Source organism: Tupaia chinensis, unplaced genomic scaffold (assembly GCF_000334495.1).
Source record: "Tupaia chinensis unplaced genomic scaffold, TupChi_1.0 Scaffold149011_1, whole genome shotgun sequence".
NCBI classification, from domain to species: domain Eukaryota; kingdom Metazoa; phylum Chordata; class Mammalia; order Scandentia; family Tupaiidae; genus Tupaia; species Tupaia belangeri.
The window spans coordinates 569344-588020 of NW_006208857.1; the positions used below are offsets into that span (position 1 = coordinate 569344).

Sequence of the window (18677 nt, forward strand, 5' to 3'; positions counted from 1 at the left end):
GTGGGGGAGGGCGGAGGGGCGGGGGCCAGCCAGTGCAGTGGGAAGTTGGAAGCTCCAGGTGCAACCTTGCGGTGGCCTCCTTACCAGAAACTTCTGCAGCTGCACTGCTGCTGCTCTGCAAGGGGGCTGGGGGCAGGGCCTGGCAGTGGGTGGGGGAGGGGTGTCGGGCTTCTCAGCCTGCAGTCTACCAAAGTGACCCCATTTCTACCCAGCACGTGCTCCCTAGCTCCATGACTATTTTCTGCAGCTCTCAGAGAGTGGGTCCTGGGCTTCACCCGGGGAGGTTTGAGGAGGGCACCTCAGAACCCAGCCAGCTGACACCTGCAGCCCCTTGGAGAAACGGCCAGCCACAGAGTGGAGAAGACAGAACCTGTCATCAACCCGACCCTGTTCCCTTCAAAGGGAGAACACCTACTGTGGGGTGGGCCTGAGTGGGGGACCTACGAGCCTCACTCTTCTGCTTTGCAAGGACGGCAGCAGGGCCCCACGCCCGAACCCTCACGCTTCTGCCCGGTGGGGGAAGCGTGCGGGGGCTTTCTGGGCCTGTGTGCCACCCCCTGCCCCAGGGAGCTGAGAAGACTGGTCAGAGCGGGTGGCCCTGGCAAGCGTGACCACCGTATGAATGCACACAGTAGGGCCTCCTGTCTGACCCTGGAATTGCCAAGGCCCTTGGCCTCCTTTAGCCTCTAGAATGTCTGGGTAGAAGACAATAGGGAGGCTGTCAGGTCAAGGGAGGGCTTGGATGGAGGAGCCCAGAGAGGCCCTCCCCGCCTGTGGCCTAGCTCTACTTCAGGCCCGGCCCCTCTACAATAGGCAGCAAGAGGGCCCAGAGAGTCCTGCTCCCCTCCACTCACACCGTATGTGAATTGTATGACATCCACATTGTATGACGCTTGGTCTGTATGATGCAGAGTAGGGCGGACAGTCTCACAAAGCCCAGAGAGAACTATTGTCTGATCCAGTGACCTCACCACTGGCCACACAGCCAGATAAACTGAAATCAGCATGTCCAAGAGACGCCTGTGCTCCCGTGTTCACGGCAGCTTATTCACGGCAGCAGAGTGAGAGCCAGCCCCAGTGTCCACCTGCAGACTAACGGTCCTAAAGAGTATAGTTTACAGGGGCCAGCTGGTGGCATGGTGGTGAAGGTGCTGGAATTCCCACATGGCTGACCACAGTTCGAGTCCCAAACCTGGCAGCTTGCTCTCTCTCTGGCAAAACTCATGTGAATAAATAAATAAATAAAATAATTTTTAAAAACCCTGTCAGTCTGCCTATAAGAAATTAAAGTACAGTTTACATATGCAATGAGATGCTAGTCAGCATTTTAAAATAAACAAAACAGGACCAGCAGGTGGTGTGCTGGTTAAGGCACTGGACATTCCCATATAGCCTATCACGGTTCGAATCCCAGACCTGGTGGCTTGCTTTCTCACTTTCACTCTGTCTCTTTCTCTCTGTGTGTCTCTCTCTGGTCAAATTAAAATAAATAAATGAATAAATAAAATTAAATAAAATAAACAAGACAAAACGGGAAATTTAGGGGCCAGACAGTGGCTAAAATGGACTAAGATTCATCTCTCTGTGAGACAGACCGACATGGAAGGGTCCCAGGTTCCCGCCCTCAGACCTCCCTGCATAGCTGGGCACACATGGACCCACAATCCAGGACTGAGACTGAGGGTGAGTTGTGAGGGGTCAAGGCCTTGTTGGGGTTGCTGTTTCAGTCTCTCTCGCTCATGGAATAAAGGAATAACTTAAAAAAAAAAAAAAAAAAAAAAAAAAAAAAAAAAAAAGACAAAGATGAGGCCAGCAGGTGGCATGGAGTTTAAGACGCTGGATCTCACATGGCTGGCTGCACAGTTTGAGTCCTGGACCTGAAAAATCACACCAACGGGCCAGCAGGTGGTGTGATTAAGGCTCTGGACTCCCACATGGCCGATCATGGTTGGAGTCCTGGACCTACAGCTTGCTTTCTCATTTTCCCTCTCTCTCTGTCTCTCTCTGATGAATACATATGCCCTATAGCAAGTTTAATAAAAATAATAATAATTAGGCCAGAAGGTGACTCCTGCGTGGCTAGCTGCAGTTCGAGTCCTGGACTGGACGGCTTGAAATGGGCTGGGCGCATGTGCGTGCGTGCCCAAGATCCCAAGAGGAGAATGGAGGAGAAGGGATTGTGGAATGGCCATCCCCCCGGGGGTGATTTCTCGCTTCCCCTCTCTCTCTTTCTGTCTCTCTCTGGCAAGCGCTCATATCCTATAGCAAAACAAAACAAAACAAACAAAATGATTAGCCAGAAAGGCCAGCCTGGTGGTTAAGGCAGCTGGACCCCACATGGCTGAGTTTGTGATTCGAGTCCTAGATCTGGCTGCTTGAGAGATGCTGGGTGTGTGTGCCCAAAATCTTGAAAGGAGGAAGAGATGGAGGAGAAAGAATTACAGCATGGTCATTTCCCGTGGTGAGGGTGCTTTCTCCTCCCTCTCTCACTCTCCCTCTCTCTCTCTCTCTCTCTCTCTCCCCTTCCACTCCTGTGAGCTCCTGCACCCTCTGGCAAATTAAAAACAAAACAAAACAACAGTGCCCGCCTCGGCAGCACATATACTAAAATTGGAACGCTACAGAGAAGATCAGCATGGCCCCTGTGCAAGGGTGGCACACACACTCATGAAGCGCTCCGTATTTTTAAGTCAGCATAAAATAACTGTAGATAAAAGTAAACAACAACAAAAACTCTGTCATTTCTGGCAACATGGATAAACCTAGAAGACCTCGCGTGAAGTTGAATTATCCAGACAGAGACAAATACGGTATGACCCCACGTCTAAGTGGAGTCTGAACGTGCCACTCATGGACGTAGAGCGTAGTGTGGTGGTCACCAAAGGTTGTGGCGGCTGAAGGGGAGAGGTTGCTTAACGGGGGCAAACTTAAAGCCAGGGAGCCGGCAGGTAGTATGGTGGTGGAGGCACCAGACTTCCACAGGGCTGACTGTGGTTCAAGTTCTGGACCCGGCAACCTGAAAATGACAACAAACAAATAAATAAGTAAATGAGGAAAAAGAACAGTTAAAGCTAGGTAAGAGTCATAATGCTGGTGCTCTATTGCACAGCAAGGTGACGATAGTTAATAATAGAGCATATTTCAGGACCAGCAGTTAGCGTAATGGCTATGTCGCTGGACTCCCATGTGGCCAACCACCAACCATGGTCCCAGACCCGGTGGCTTAAACTCACACCGGGTGCGTGTGCGTGCGTGCCCAAGATCCCAAGAGGAGAATGGAGGAGAAGGGATTGCGGCGTGGTTATCCCTCCTGGAGGGTGATTTCTCGCTTTCTGTCTCTCTATCTCTCTCTCTGTCTTTCTGGTGAGCGCAAGCGCCCAATAGCAAAAAAAAAAAAAAAAACTCTAAAAAAAAATAGCATATATTTCTTTTTTGTGTGTGTAGTTTGAGCCTTGGACCTGGCTCGAAACTAAGGTTTTTACCTTAGTGCATGCACTCGCCATAGAGAGAGACAGAGAAAGTGAGAGAGATAATGAGAAATCACCCCCAGGGGGGCTGGCCATGCCACAATCCCTTCTCCATTCTCCTCCCGGGATCTTGGGCGCACACGCATATGTGCCTGGTGTATTTTCAAGCCGTCAGTTCCAGGACTTGAACCGTGGTTAGCCATGTGTGTGTCCAGCAATGTAACTGCTATGCCATCTGCTGTCCCCAATAGTAAAGTCTATTTCTAACAAAATATTAATTTAATTTTTTTTTTAATTTGCTATAGGGCATGTGCACCCACCAGAGAAAGAGAGAGGGAAGGTGAGAAAGCAAGCCACCAGGTCTGACTCAAAACGTGCTTGGCCATGCGGGAGTCCAGTGCCTTAACCACCACGCCACCTGCTAGACCCCGTAGCATACATTTCAAAGTCCCTCGGAGAAGCATTGGAGAGAGACAGAAAGTGAGAAATCATCCGTCAGGGGAAATGGCCATGAAGTGATCCCTTCTCTTCTTGGGATTTTGGGCACACACACACACAATCACCGACTGTGATTTTTAAGCTACCAGGTCCGGGACTTGAACTGTGATCAGTCATGTGGGAGTCCAGCACCTTAACCACCATGCCACCTGCTGGCCCCTTTCTTCTTTGGACTTTGGACAAGCACACACATGCAGACTACCAGGTCAGGGACTTGAATAGAGGAGTTGGCCATATGACACTCAGCACCCTTAACCACCAAGCCACCTGCTGATCTGCTGAGGATCTCTCTTTTTAAACATTTTTATTTACTCTTTATTTGGGGGAGGTTTTGGTATAGGGCGCATACGCTCGTCAGAAAGACAGTAAGAGACAGAGAGACAGAAAGCAAGAAATCACCTCCCAGGGGGGATGGCCACACTGCAATCCCTTCTCCTCCATTCTCCTCTCGGGATCTTGGGCACGCATGCACACACACGCGCCCAGTGTGAGTTTCAGCCACCAGGTCCAGGACTCGAACTGTGGTCGACTGCATCAGAGTCCAGCAACATAGCCATTATGCCAACTGCTGGTCCCTTAATATTATTGACTCTTATTTATCATTGTTATTGTTATTTTTAATTTGAGCAGAAAGAGACAGCAAGAGAGCGAGAGAAAGTGGGAAAGCAAGCTGCCAGGTCCAAGGCTCGAACTGCCGTTGACCATGTGGGAGTCCAGCACTTTAACCACCACACCACCTGCCGGTCCAAGGTCCTCCTCTTAAAGCCTTAACTGTAGGTGGAGGTAATGAACACTACAAGCTTGGTCCAGATGGGGAGTTGGTTGTTTCTCAAGAACATAGAGCATTAACCAATCGCTGGAGGTGGCACCAGAGTGGGTCTATAATATCTGTTTCCTGTGTTGAAAAGCTTATTTCTGGAAATAGGGGGACCAGCAGGTGGCGTGGTGGTTAAGGTACTGGACACTCCCACTTGGCCAACCACGGTTCGAGTCCTGGACCTGATGGCTTACTTTCTTACTTTCCCTCTCTCTCCTTTCTCTCTCTCTCTCTCTCTGTCTGTCTCAAATGAATAAATAAAATTAAATAAATAATTCTAAAAAAAATAAAGCTTATTGCTGGGGCTTTATCTCAGGTCCTTTCTTTTTTAAAAAAATCATTTGTTTATTGGGACTAGCAGTTAGCGTAATGGCTATGTCACTGGACTCCATGTATTGGACCGCGGTCTGAGTCCTGGACGCGGTGGCTTAAAACTCACACCAGGCGCGTGTGCGTGCGTGCCCAAGATCCCGAGAGGAGAATGGAGGAGAAGGGATTGTGGTGTGACCATCCCCCCTGGGGGGTGATTTCTCGCTTTCTGTCTCTCTCTTTCTGAGCACACGTGCCCTATAGCAAAAACCTCTAAAAAAAAAAAAGAGAAAGTAAAAAGATAACATAGCGAATAAGAAAATCATTTGTTTATTATCATTATTTTTCAAATTGACCAGAGAGAGAGAGAGAGAAAGCAAGCTACTCAGTCCAAGATTCGAACCACATTTGGCTATGTGGGAATTCAGTACCCTTAACCACCACGCCACCTGCTGGCCCCACAAGGGTCCTTTCATTAACCTTTAGGTAAGTCTCTTTTCTTTCTTTTTAAGAATTATTTTATTTAACTTTATTTATTTATTTATTTAAATTTGACCAGAGAGGGATAGAGTGTGTGTGAGAGAGAAAGTGAAAAAGCAAGCGGCCGGGTCCAGGACTCGAATCATATTTGGCCATGTCCCTCAACCACCACGCCACCTGTCAGCCCTGTAGACCCTCTTTTATCTTTTCTTTAGAGAGATTTGTGCTAGAGGGCGCGTGCGCTCGCCAGAAGGACAGAGAGAGACAGAGACAGAAAGCGAGAAATCACCCCCCAAGGAGGATGGTCATGCCGCAATCCCTTCTCCTCCATTCTCCTCTCGGGATCTTGGGCACGCACGCACACGCGCCTGGCGTGAGTTTAAGCCACCGGGTCTGGGACTCAAACCACAGTCGACTACGTGGGAGCCCACCAACATAGCCATTATGCCAACTGCTGGTCCTGGCCCTCTTTCATCAACCCTTGCTTGCCTATTTTCTTATGAACTCTCCACATGAGAAATGTTGTTTTCAAAATTGATTTGTGTTTATCTGAAGAGAGAAAGCAATTCAGACAGATACAGAGACAAAGAGATGAGGACTCTCAACAGGATCTCGCTGTGGCGCAGTCATCCCTGTGGCCCCCCAGGCAGGGTCATGGATAACCTGGTATGTTTATTAATCCAGAATCTGAGCCCTAGGCCTTCCCGCATGGCTCTGGGATCAAGCTGCCTGCACCATTTCAGGGTGGCTCATTATTTTAAATTACTAAGTTTTTTTTGGAGGGGTTGTTTGTTTTAAGAGAGGTTTTTATTACAGAGCACGTGCACTCGCTAGAGAGACAGTGAGTCTCATAGGAGTGATGACTACACCGCAATCCCTTCTTCTTCCCCTGGGATTCTGAGCACACACACACACACACACACACACACACACACTTGGCATGAGTTTCAGGCCGCCTGGTCCAGGACTTGAACTGTAGTCAGTCATGTGGAAGTCCAGTGCCTTTAACCACCACCACACCTGCTGGTCCCTTACATTACTAAATTTTGAGATGACTTGTTAGGCAACATAGATAACCAGTACATCCCCTTCTTTTAGGTTTTTGCCATAGGGCTCTAGCGCTTGCCAGAGAGAAGGAAAGTGAGAAATCACCCCCAGAGGGGATGGCCACACTGCAATCCCTCCTCCTCTGTTCTCCTCTGGGGATTTTGTGTATCCACACCCATGCACATGGCATGATTTTCAAGCCTCCAGTTCCAAGACTCAAACCACCATCAGCCATGTGGGAGTCCAGTGCCCTAACCACCGTACCGCCAACTGGCTTATTCACCCCCTTCCTTCTTAAGGACAAACTGAGATGCTACCCACCCCCACCACGTTGAGGCCTTCCATTGCTCCTGCCCTCCCAGAATGCTGCCTGGAGCACTGGCTTACAAATGAAAGCTAGAGGGGCCGACAGGTGGTGTGGTGGTTAAGACACTGGACTTCCACATGGCCGACCTTGGTTCAAGGCCCAGGTCTGGCAGCTTGCTTTCTCACTTTCTCTCTCTGGTCAAATTTAAACTAATAATAAATACAATTTTTTTTTTGGGGGGGGGAATGAAATCTGGAAATGCTCAATTAACCTGGTTCCTGAGGGCATCAGGAGGCAGGAGAAGGGCTGGAGGCCACTCTCCATTTTATGGAGAAGGGTGGAGCAGGCAAGACCACAGAAAAGCCCTCATGCCCTCCTCCCTGCCGCCCTTTGCTCCTTTCTTCTCTGGGGTGGAGGAACAGGTGTCTCTTCACTCTGCCTCTGAGCCCTCCAAATCCCCTTTGTAAAAGAGCAGGGGGAAGTCCCTGTCTAGGCTGAGCGACTCTTCAATGCCTACTCTCACAAACCCAGAGGGCATAGTGTTATCTAGTAGGAAGGGAAAATGCCACCCACGGAACTTTCCAGGAACCCCTTGCCCTAATAAAACATGGGGCTTTGACTAAGCCATGGAGAGCAGAGTGCTGGGCCAAGCCCAGAGGTCTCCTCAGTAGCTGTCTCCACCCCCCCAGCGAAGAGTGAGAACGATGCTTTGCAGGTGTGTGTTTGTCTTGACTGCAGAGGGGACGTCTTGCCAGAGAGAGGTACACAGAGGCAAAGTGCGACACCACCCCCCAGGTAGAATGGCCTGGCCACGGTCCCTTCTCCCTCAGGACTTTAGGCACACACGCACACACACACGGTATATTTTTTTTCTTTTTTTTCAGAGAGTTTTTTGCTATAGGGCGCGTGCGCTCGCCAGACAGACAGAGAGAGAGAGACAGAAAGCGAGAAACCACCCCCCAGGGGGATGGCCACACTGCAATCCCTTCTCCTCCATTCTCCTCTCAGGATCTTGGGCACGCACGCACATGCGCCTGGTGTGAGTTTAAGCCACCAGGTCCGGGACTCGAACCTCAGTCGACTACGTGTGAGTCCAGTGACATAGCCATTACACTAACTGCAGGTCCCACCTGGTGTATTTTTAAAGCTGCTGGGTCCAGGACTCGAAACACGCAATCTGCCATTGGGATCCAGCCACCTTAGCAACTATTTTTGCTATAGGGTGCATGCACTCACCAGAGAGACAGAGCGGGAAAGTGAGAAATCACCCCGCAAGGGGGATGACCATGCTACAACCCCTTCTCCTCCAGTCCCTTTTGGATTTTGGACACACACACACACACACACACACACACACGCCTGGCATGTTTTTCAAGCCCCCTGGTCCAGGACTTGAACTGTGCAGTCTGCCATGTGAGAACCAAGCACCTTAACCCCTTAACCCCCACACCCTCTGCTGACTCAGCTTGGAGGTTTTTGGTTTTTTTTTTGGAGAGGTTTTTGCTATGGGGCCTGTGCACTCACCAGACAGACAGAGAGAGACAGACAGAAAGCGAGAAATCCCCCCCCTGGGGGGATGGCCAAGCCACAATCCCTTCTCCATTCTCCTCTTGGGATCTTGGGCATGCACACACACGTGCGCGGCGTGGATTGTGAGTTTAAGCCACCATCGACTACATGGGAGTCCAGCGACATAGCCATTGCGCTAACTGCTGGTCCCAGCTTGGAGGTTTTTAAGGAGGACTGGAGGATTTCACTGTGGTGCAATTGTCCCACACGTGCCAGAGCTTCCACCTTTCCATGCCACTGCTTCTTCCCTACAAACGGGGCCCTTCCCCACTCTCTAGGCCCATGTCTCTGGCCTTTGTGTCTCCACATGGACAGGTCTTCAGCCTCATGGTCTGTCTTTGTGTCTTTGTGTCACTTTGCGTGTGGCACACAGGCTCCGTGGGGCAGTGGCAGGCGTTTGCCACAGTGTGTGTGGATGCCACCATAGCCGCCTGCCCCGCAGGTTCTCTAATAGGGCTGAAGCTCCCTCATGCTGAGGCCAACGAAGCCGGGGCCATGCCTGCTACAGGCAGAAGTCTCATAGGGGCCGGCAAGGGGTGTGGTGGATAAGGTGTTGGACTCCCACGTGGCCAACCTGGCTCAAGTCTCAGACCTGGCAGCTTGCTTTCTTTCCTTCTCTCTCTGGTCAAATTTAAATAAACAAATAAAGTTAAATAAAAACTAATTTAAACAAAAATCGTCTTGGTCCTAGACCAGACTTGAGAGTCCAGTGGGCTGAGACCACGTGTGCATCGGCGTGGCCCGAGGAGCACTGTGTGCAGGGGAGACAGAGGGCGCTCGCGTGGGCGTGGGGGCCTTCCCCGCGGTACCCGCGAGACGGAGCAGGACTTTCTCCTTACTGGTGGAAAGTCAGACACATGCCATAAGCATGGGGGTGCTCCGCAGTTCTCAAAGATCTTTTTAAAAAACCTTCTTCAGGACCAACAGATGGTATAATGGTTACATCACTGGACTCCACCTCACACCAGGCACGTGTGTGTGTGTGTGTGTGTGTGTGTGTGTGTGTGTCTAAAATCCCCAGGGGAGAATGGAGGACAAGGGATTGTGGTGTGGCCCCCGGGAACGGATTTCCTGCTCTCTGTCTCTGTCTCTCTGTCTCTGTGGCTCCAGCAAGTGCACACACCCTATAGCAAAAATCTCTCTTAAAAAAAATAGTAAAAATCTTTCTGTAAAAAAAGAACTTTTTTCAGAGGCTGGCAGATGGCGTGATGGTTGCAGCACTGGACTCCCACATGGCCAACTGTGGTTCGAGTCCCAGACCTGTGGTGGTTTGCTTTCTCACTTCTCTCACTCTCTCTCTGTTGAGCATACATGCCCTGTCGCAAACTAACTAATAATAACAAATAAGATCAAATAAGTAATTCTTTGAAAAAAGTTCTATATTTGTTATTATTCATCTTCAGTTTGACCAGAGAAAGTGAGCCACCAGGTCCGGGGCTCAAACCACAGTCGACCATGTGGGAGTCTAGCGCCTTAACCACCCTGTCACCTGCTGACCCCAAGCCCTTTTATTATATTGCATTCACAACAAGCCATTTTTGGAGGACTCCTGGCATGATCCCATTTAATAGGTAAGGAAACTGAGGCTCAGAGAGACGCCGTCACATCAGCCGCGCTGGCCTGGGACACCAGGCTGCTGCTCCCAAGCTGCGGCCGCAGGCAGCCTCTGCCAGCCCGCGGTCTGTCTTCCCCCCGCGTGCAGCCTTTGTTCACCGCCCATGCCTTTGTCAGACTGGATGGTAACCTTGGCCGGCCGCGGCGGCATCTCCGAGGCAGGCGTTGTTCAGCCCTCTGCTGCGGGGTGCACAGGACATGTGACTCGTACGCTGCACACGGAGCGTGCACGGCACAGCGGCAGCGCCGCACGCGCAGCGGTCTGTCCTCCACCGTGTCCACTGCGGTGTGACACCTCAGGCCAGCCACCGCCGTGACCTCTGCTGGGGTGTGACAAGCAGTGACCACTGGGTGGCAGTGTGTTCTCATGCCTGGGACCGGAGAAGCCGCCCAGGGCTGAAGCCCGATGGGGGTGGGGCAGGGGCCGGCCGGGCCCTCAGCCAGCTGCCCTGAAGTGCAGCGACTCGGTGCATGCGCACCCGCTGCAGCCGGGCCAAGGGCGAGTGCAGCAGTGCAGGAGCTGGGGTGGGTGGGCCAGGGGCCGGAAATATCAAGGAAATCAGGGCAGCCAGTACCACGTGGATGGAAGGATGGAGAAGAGGGCGGAAGGGGCAAGGGGCGAAATCTGTTTGGAGCTTCAGAAAAACGGATTACTCAGGAGGGAGGGAGGCAGAGGGTGTAGAAAAGAGACCAAGGAAGAAACCAGAAGAGGCCAGAAGCAGAGATGGGGAAGACCTGGGAGCCCCGGGGAGGAAGTAGGTTAGGAGGCTGGGGAGAGACTGGAACCGGCGCTGGACAGGAAAGTGCCAGACTCGAGCTTGCTGCTGACAGGGAGTTTATTGGACTGAGCTGTGAGATCTGCCTGAGGGCTGCCTGGCTGCAGGTCCCAGCTGCTCCAGGTCAGAGCTGCTCCGGCTCTGGCCCCGGCTCCGGCTCTGGCCCCGGCTCCCGCTCCGGATCCGGCTCTAGCTCGGGCCCCGGCTCCGGCTCTGGCCCTGTCCCCAGCTCCCACTCCGACTCCAACTCCAGTCCTTGCTCCAGCTCCTCTATCTTGCCCTGAGCCTGAGGAGGGTCAATCCCATGCTCTAAGGCAGAAAATCTTCTGGGTCGCCACTGTGGGAAGAGGAGAGGGGGGTGGAGGGTGGGAGGAGGAGGGTGAGGGAGGACTAGGAAGGGCAGAGTCCATCCGTTTCTTCCCAGCCCGGTGCCCTCCTCATCTGGCCCTGGCCCTCCTCTTAGCCCTTTCAAGCCTCCCCGGACCCAAAGAGTCCCTGGAGTGCAGAAGCTTGAGAAAATGGGGGGCGGGGGGGCCTGGAGGCAAGTTCGAGGCCCACCATGGTCAGCTTCCCTGAGGAAGAGGCCCAGAGGACACTGTAAGGATTGAGGAGGGGGAACCCTTGGGGAGGGGGCGGCCCTGGCTCACCCGTCTTCTCCAAAGGTGAACACCAAGGGCTCCGGTCACCAGAAGGAGCAGGGAGAGGACACCAAGGACGACAAAGACAGTGTTGTGGCCTGCTCTGAGGGCACCTGGGGCTCTCCCCAAGCGCTGGGCACCTGTGGAGGAGAAAGACAGGAGTGGGCACGGGGTCAGGCTGGCAAGGACAGCCACCACTCCCTCGCACGGTGCGGGCGGCTGCCGGGGCTGGAGAGTTTTGGGGACCTGTGCGGGGGTACTCAGCCATTACTGGCAGAAGTGGGTCAGGTGCAGAGAACCTGAGGCCAGGTCTGTGGAAAGAGCTGGGATTTGGGGGCAGGTCCGGGAGATCAAGGTGACCACTCTGGAGTTGGGGCCACAGCACCCAGGGCCTCAGACCTGGGCTGGACAGCTCTGGGAGGTACACGGCCGCTCCGAGAAGCCTCTCTCCCTTGTACAGCTGGCACTGCCAAGGCTGGGAACGAAGCCTGGACTTGTGCATCTCCAGCCAGGGTCCCGGGGAACGCCTCCAGGAGCTGTCATCCAGGGGTCCCCACACAAAGTGCTCTTGTCCAGATGCTGGAGTCACCTCACAAAGCAGTTTCCCCAGGGAGCTGGGTAACCCCAAAGATTTTGGAGTCACTGAAAAAAAATCAGAGGGAAGAAATCTTTTGGGGTCCCAGCCTCCTCACCCCACATCATGCATTCAATCTGAAGTCTCAATTCCCCCACTTTACCTGGGTTCTGACAGAGTGGGGTTGAAGGGAGGACAGCCAGGGTCAAGGCCAAATTAATTATAGCAAGGCAATGTTCTGGCCAATCACTCCCCTGCTGGGGCCAGCAGGTGGCGGAGTGGTTAAGATGCTAGACTCCTATATGGCCAACTTCAGTTCAAGTCCCAGACCAGATGGCTTGACAGGCCACTCTGGGCACATGTGTGTGCATGCCCAAAATCCCAGGGGAAGAATGGAGGAGACGGGATTGCAGTGTGGCCATTCCCCTAGGGAGTGATTTCTCAGTTTCCCTATCATTACCTGTCTCTCTCTGGCGAGCACGTTCACCCACACTAGAAATCACACCCCTGCTTAAGCTTTCCCGGCTCCTTATTGTTCTCTAGGACATTGTACAAACTCAGACTGATCCTAGAGGGCCAGAAATACTAATTCAGGGGACAACAGGTGGTGTGGCAGTTAAAGGCACTGGACTCTCACATGGTCAACCAGGGTTCGAGTCTCAGACCAGGCAGCTTGAAAATCATGCTGGGTGGGTGTACGTACATACCCCAGATCCCAAGAGAATGGAGAAGGGATTGCAGCGTGGCCATCTCCCTGCTGGGGGCGATTTTAACTTTCTCTCTGACTCTCCAGAGAGCGCATGTGCCCTATAAGCAAAAATCTCAACCCTTCCTCAGAAAAAAAAAGTAAAAATGATAAGTGAAATTGGAGCTAGCAGGTGACATGGTGGTTAAGGCACTGGAACTCCCACATGGCCAACCATAGTTCGAGTCCCAGATTTAGTGGCTTGCTTTCTCACTCTCCCCTTCTCTCTGTCTACTTCTCTGGCAAAATTAATATGGGAAAAATAATACATAATAAATAAATAAATTCTTTTTTTTTGGAGAAGCTTTTGCTATAGAGCGCATGCGCTTGCCAGAAAGACAGAGAGAGACAGAGAGACAGAAAGTGAGAAATTAACCCCCGGGGGGATGGCCACGCCACAATTCCTTCTCCTCCATTCTCCTCTCAGGGTCTTGCAGTATCTTGGGCATACATGCACACGCGCCCAGCGTGAGTTTAAGCCACCGGGTCCAGGACTCAAACCGCAGTCAACTACATGGGAGTTCAGCGACATAGCCATTATGGAAACTGCTGGTCCCAAAATAATTCTTTTAAAAATAAATAGGTGAAATTAAATAAATAATTTCTCAAAGAATTATTTATTTGGGACCAGCAGACATCGTGGGGGGTGATTTCTCACTTTCCTTCTCTCTATCCCTCGGCCTCTCTAATGAGCACCTACAGTAAAAGTGGATTAAAAAAGAGAAAGAAATACTATTCCAGGTTCTTTTACACCCCTTTCTTTTCATTTTTTTTCTTTAGTTATTATTTTTTTAATTGCCAGAATGCATGTGCCCTTGTGAGAAAGAGAGAGGAAGAAAGCACCTCTCAACAGCGTGTGGTCATGCGGCATCTCTCTCCCTCCGTTTCCCCATCCTATCAGGATTTGGGGCATGCACACACATGCAATGGGTGACTTTCTTTTCTTTTTTTATTTTTTCCATTTATTTATTTATTTTTAAATTTTGACCAGAGTGAGAGAGAAAGAGAGAAATTGAGAAACCGAGCCACCAGGTCTGGGACTTGAACCGCAGTCGGCCATGTGGGAGTCCAGCACCCTCAACCACCACGCCACCTGTGGGCCCCACAAGGGGTGACTTTCTCACCACTTTCTACTCAGATGCTCAGGGCCCTCAGTATCCGTTGGGCGTTGGCACCCATACACCTCGCACTTTTCCCACCTGGCCCACATCAGCTCCCCTGCCTCGTGGCGTCCCCTGAGTGAACTCTGTCCCCCTTTCTGAATGTTCAGAGGACAGGGAACTGACCCACGGTCCCCAGAGACAGAGCACTCTCTAGACTGGACAGCGAGACAGGGTGGGTAGAAGGACACGGTTGTGCAGGGCCTTGATCTGCCTGAGCCTGAGAGGGAAGATTTGGTAACACAGGCACCTGAGGTTAGCCTTGAGATTAGCACTCCCCAGCTACGTGACAGGGTGACGCTGAGAAAGGTGCTTCTCTGTACAGCAGGTAACAAACGTTCTCCCATCAAACCTCTGTGCAAAAGCCAGTTGTCCTCAAGAAGACGCCGGACGGAGCAGGTGGCCTTGGTGACTGGCGTGAGGGAAGGCTTCGGGGTAAGTGGACACCAGTAGGGTTACTGACAGCCTGAGTCCACACGAGGATTGGAGTAGGGGGAAGGTGGGGTTCAGAGTGAGGCTGAAGGGTGGGTATAATATCTAGGCAGAAATTAATTTTCACCCTAAAAAGCAGGTGAAAATTCAGGATCGGTCCTCAGGGGGTGTTCTGTTTGTTAGCTTATTTATTTATTCACTCAACCAATATACTTTTTAAGAACTATTTATTGGGACCCACAGGTGGCGTGGTGGTTAAGGTGCTGGACACCCACATAGCCAACCATGGTTCAAGTCCCAGACCTGGCAGCTTGCTTTCTCACTTTCTCTCTCCCTCTCCTTCTCCCTCTCCCTCTCCCTCCCCCCCCCACTCTGTCCTTCCCTGGTCAAATTAAAACAAATGAATAAACAGGGAACAGCAGATGGCATAATGGCTACATCGCTGGACTCCCATGTAGTTGACCGCAGTTCAAGTCCTGGACCCAGTGGCTTAAACTCACACCAGGCGCGTGTGCGTGCGTGCCCAAGATCCTGAGAGGAGAATGGAGGAGAAGGAATTGCAGTGTGGCCATCCCCCCAACGGGGTGATTTCTCGCTTTCTATCTCTCCCTGTCTTTCTGGTGAGCACATGCACCCTATAGCAAAAACCTCTCAAAAAATTTTTTTTAAAAAGAATAAAGTTAAAATAATTATTTTTAAAAAGAATTACTTATTGGGAACCAGCAGTTAGCATAATGGCTATGTCGCTGGACTCCCACGTAGTCGACCGCGGTTCGTGTCCCGGACCCGGTGGCTTAAAACTCACGTCGGGCGTGTGTGCGTGCGTGCCCAAGATCCCGAGAGGAGAATGGAGGAGAAGGGATTGCGGCGTGACCATCCCCCCTGGGGGGTGATTTCTCGCTTTCTGTCTCTATGTCTCTCTCTGTCTGGCGAGCGCACGCGCCCTACAGTGAAAATCTCTCCAAAAAAAAAAAAAAAAAAAGAATGACTTATTTAATTGTATTCATTATTATTATTTTTTTATATAGGACACACGTGCTCACCAGAGAGATAGAGAGGGAAAGTAAGAAAGCAAGCTGCCAGGTTCGAGGGCTCAAGCCACAGTCAGCCAATGGGAGTCCAGCACCTTATCCTCACACCACCTGCTGGCCCCCACCGCTGTCTGTTATTAAGCACCTACTATGTGGTGCTACATTTAGTGGTTATAGGTAAGTACTGCAGACGTAGCTAATCTGTCATAACTGACCGTCACAGTCAATTGACACAGACTTTCTGGGTTTTTTGTGTGTTGGTGTGTGTGTGTGTGTTTGTGTTACACTGTCTTGGAGAACCCTTGCTCAGTAAATATTTGCTGACCAACGGACTGATTTTTAAACTCCTCCCACATCCAGGCCATTTCCTGCAACTGTAACCCAAGTCCTGGCCCCAAAGTGGACGAGGATTCTAGAAATATATTCTACCTCTTAAAAAAATGTTGTTTTCTTTTTATTATGACGGGGAGTGTGTGCTTGCACACAAGAGAGAGAGAGGGAGATGAGAAAGGAAGAGGAAAGCGACAGGGCGGGGTCACCTGGCAATCCTTTCTCTGGTTCTCCATCCTGTCGGGATCCTGCACCTGGCATATAGGCTGCTGGGCTGTGACACGAACCCTGGCCCGTTAAATGGGATCCAGTTTCCTCTGTGCCTCACTTAACCCTGAGCTGCCAGGCCAGCATGTCCACTTCTTTGGAACTGTTCACACTTTTGTCAACTCGCTCTCCTTTTTTAAGATTTTTTTCGTCATAGGTAGCATGTGTCCACCAGAGACAGAGACAGAGAGAGAGAAAGTGAGAAATCACCTCCTAGGGTGGATGGTCATGCCACAATCCCTTCTCTTGGGATTCTGGGCATGCATGAACACGTGTCCCGTGTGATTTTCAAGCCAAGGGCCTAGAACTCAACTGCTGTCAGTCATGTGGGAGTCCAGCACCTTAATCACCCATGTCAAATGCTGGCCTGCCACCTCTCTCTCTCTCACTTTTTTTTTTTAAGAGGTTTTTTTTGTTTTTGTTTTTGTTTTTGTTTTTTTTTGCTATAGGGCATGTACACTCACCAGAGAGAGACAGAAAGCGAGAAATCATCCCCCAGTGGGGGGAATGGCCACACCACAGTCCCTTCTCCTCCACTCTCCTCTCAGGGTTTTGGGCATACACGCACACGCATTCGCCTGAGTTTCAAGCCACTGGGTCCGGGACTTGAATTGCAGTTGACCATGTTGGAGTCCAGCACCTTAACCACTACGCCACCTGCTGGCCCCAGCCACCTCTCTTGTTAACCTCTCAGACCCTCCCGCCAATTCAGAGCAGGGGAGTCCCTTAGAGAAAAGTGGAACATTTATATCATGACTCAGGGGAGATTTTCAGTTTCGATTCTTTATAAGGGGGCGAGAAGAGAAGCCACCAAGGGCACCCTCTAGAACTTGTGCCCAGTGGCTTGGCATCAGGGGTGAGTATGCCCAGTCTTTGCCCCGTTGCCCTTCCGCCCTGTCCTTGCTCCTGGGGTCGGGAGCTCCTCCTTCCCCACCTGGGGCTGACCTGTGATAACTGCCAAAGTGACGGTGGCACTGAGCTGCTGGCCCTGCAGACGGACGTGGCAGGTGTAGGTCCCAGCCTGGGCCTGGCTCACAGCCTCTAGTAGAAGGGTAAAGTTGCCCTTGTCTCCAGCCACCAGGAGGTCAGGGCTTCCCCCAGGCAGGGCCCACCTGGCGCTCAGGGAAGCAGGGCTCGCCATATCAGGAGGGAGGTGGCAGGGCAGCTCTGCCCTGGAGCCTGCTCCAGCATACACCGTCAGGGGGACTCGGGGCTCCAGACCTGGAGAGACAGGGGAATCCAGAGTTAAAGCTGAGGGGTACGTGTGCTGTGGTTGACTGCTGGGACTGCCGGGAAGGGAGACAGAAGAGTGAAGGGGCTGGTCTGGCTTGGAAGAGTGCTCAGGAGCAGAAGCAGGTAGACGGACTGGGACACCCTGACACACAGCAGCACCAAAGGCTGCAGGCTGGATGACCCAGGTAAAAGCCAGCAGGGGAGAAGGCAGCTGAAACCTGCTGCAGAGAAAGGAGTGGGACAGTGGGGCCCAGAGCAATCACAGGTGGCACAGAGGCAGAGAATCTGGTCCCCCCTGGGAACTCACAAGTCAGGGGAGGTGACAGGGGGGACAGGAAGGGGTTGTGGTCAAGTGGGAAGGCAGACCGGAGGAGTTACCCAGAACAGTGAGGTTGTAGGTGATGGAGATATTGAAGCCATCTCTGTAAGTGATGGTACAGCCCCAGGGCCCCGAGTCCAACACACTGACTCGGGGCAGGAAGAGAAAGCTTTCGGTCAAGTGGTGATGAGGGGACTCCTGGACAGGGACTCGGCCTTGGCCCCTGAACCATTGCACAGACGCTGGCCCCTCTGGGCGGCTGAAAGAGCAGTTCAAAACGACCCAGTCGGAGATCCTGAGAGGGCCTGGGGGGCTGGCAGTCACTGCAGGAAAAGAAGGCCTGATCAGCCCCACCAAGCACTCCAGTACAGCAGGCCAAGCTGGGAGCGCCCAGAAAAAGGGACCTTGCTATAAATCCCTCCCCAGCCTGCCACTACACGAGTGCCTGGCACCCGGAGGTGCTTCAAGAAGATCCCCAAGGGTCCCAGGCTACCTTCCTGGGCACCGTCTACCCTGGATTCTCCACTGCCTGCCTGAGGATCCCATTAAGCCTAGCCCTGAGCTACAGATGTCAGAAATTAATCACCATAGCCCTGCACCACCCCTCCCCCCTGAAAACGTGCCTCCCCACCTCCACCGCGGCACTCCCGCAGTGGGTGTGCAAAGGGGAGTCCAAGAGGTGATACGATCTCTCCATAGCGGGCTGTTCTAGGGGCACCCTCTCCGCCGTCAGGCTCCCTGCCCCCTTCCTCTACTGTGGGGGCTCTCAGGCAGGGCCTAGGGTGCAGTCTCTATCCCAGCCCTTCCTGGCTTCAGGACGGGGGGATGGGGGAGCCCTTCCTCCAGCCCCTCTCCCCTCGTCCAGCCCCCACCTACTCGAGGCCTGGCCCACACGGAGTCGGAGGCGGCAGGAGAGGGCGCGGTCCCGGAGGCGCACGGCGGCGCGGTACTCGCCGGCGTCGGTGAGCCGGGCTGGGCGCAACCACAGTGAGAAGTCCCCGCGCTGGAAGCCGCGCTCGTCCAGCTGCACGTGGGGCTGCAGGGGCTGCCTTCCCCTGCCCCGG

The 18677-nt window shown here is 52.4% G+C and overlaps 1 protein-coding gene, 1 long non-coding RNA gene and 1 other non-coding gene across 3 annotated transcripts in view; 2 read left to right on the top strand and 1 right to left on the bottom strand.

Annotated features, from left to right (window-relative positions):
- The first annotated feature begins 2580 nt into the window (after window positions 1-2580).
- LOC114006581 (U6 spliceosomal RNA) lies at window positions 2581-2687 on the top strand. The gene has a single exon (XR_003548295.1). It is a non-coding gene; the product is annotated as a U6 spliceosomal RNA (small nuclear RNA).
- An 8243-nt stretch (window positions 2688-10930) lies between these two features.
- Window positions 10931-18677, bottom strand: part of LAG3 (lymphocyte activating 3) — a gene marked incomplete in the record, with an annotated part of 9353 nt that continues 1606 nt past the window's right edge. Inside the window, 6 exon segments of the mRNA XM_014585145.2 lie at window positions 10931-11221; window positions 11532-11662; window positions 11922-12164; window positions 17007-17282; window positions 17673-17936; window positions 18490-18662. Of these exon segments, the coding sequence (XP_014440631.1) occupies window positions 11009-11221; window positions 11532-11662; window positions 11922-12164; window positions 17007-17282; window positions 17673-17936; window positions 18490-18662 (1300 nt within the window).
- Window positions 11349-14708, top strand: LOC102469764 (uncharacterized). The gene is made up of 3 exons (XR_337693.1): window positions 11349-11481; window positions 14327-14436; window positions 14677-14708. It is a non-coding gene; the product is annotated as an uncharacterized LOC102469764 (long non-coding RNA).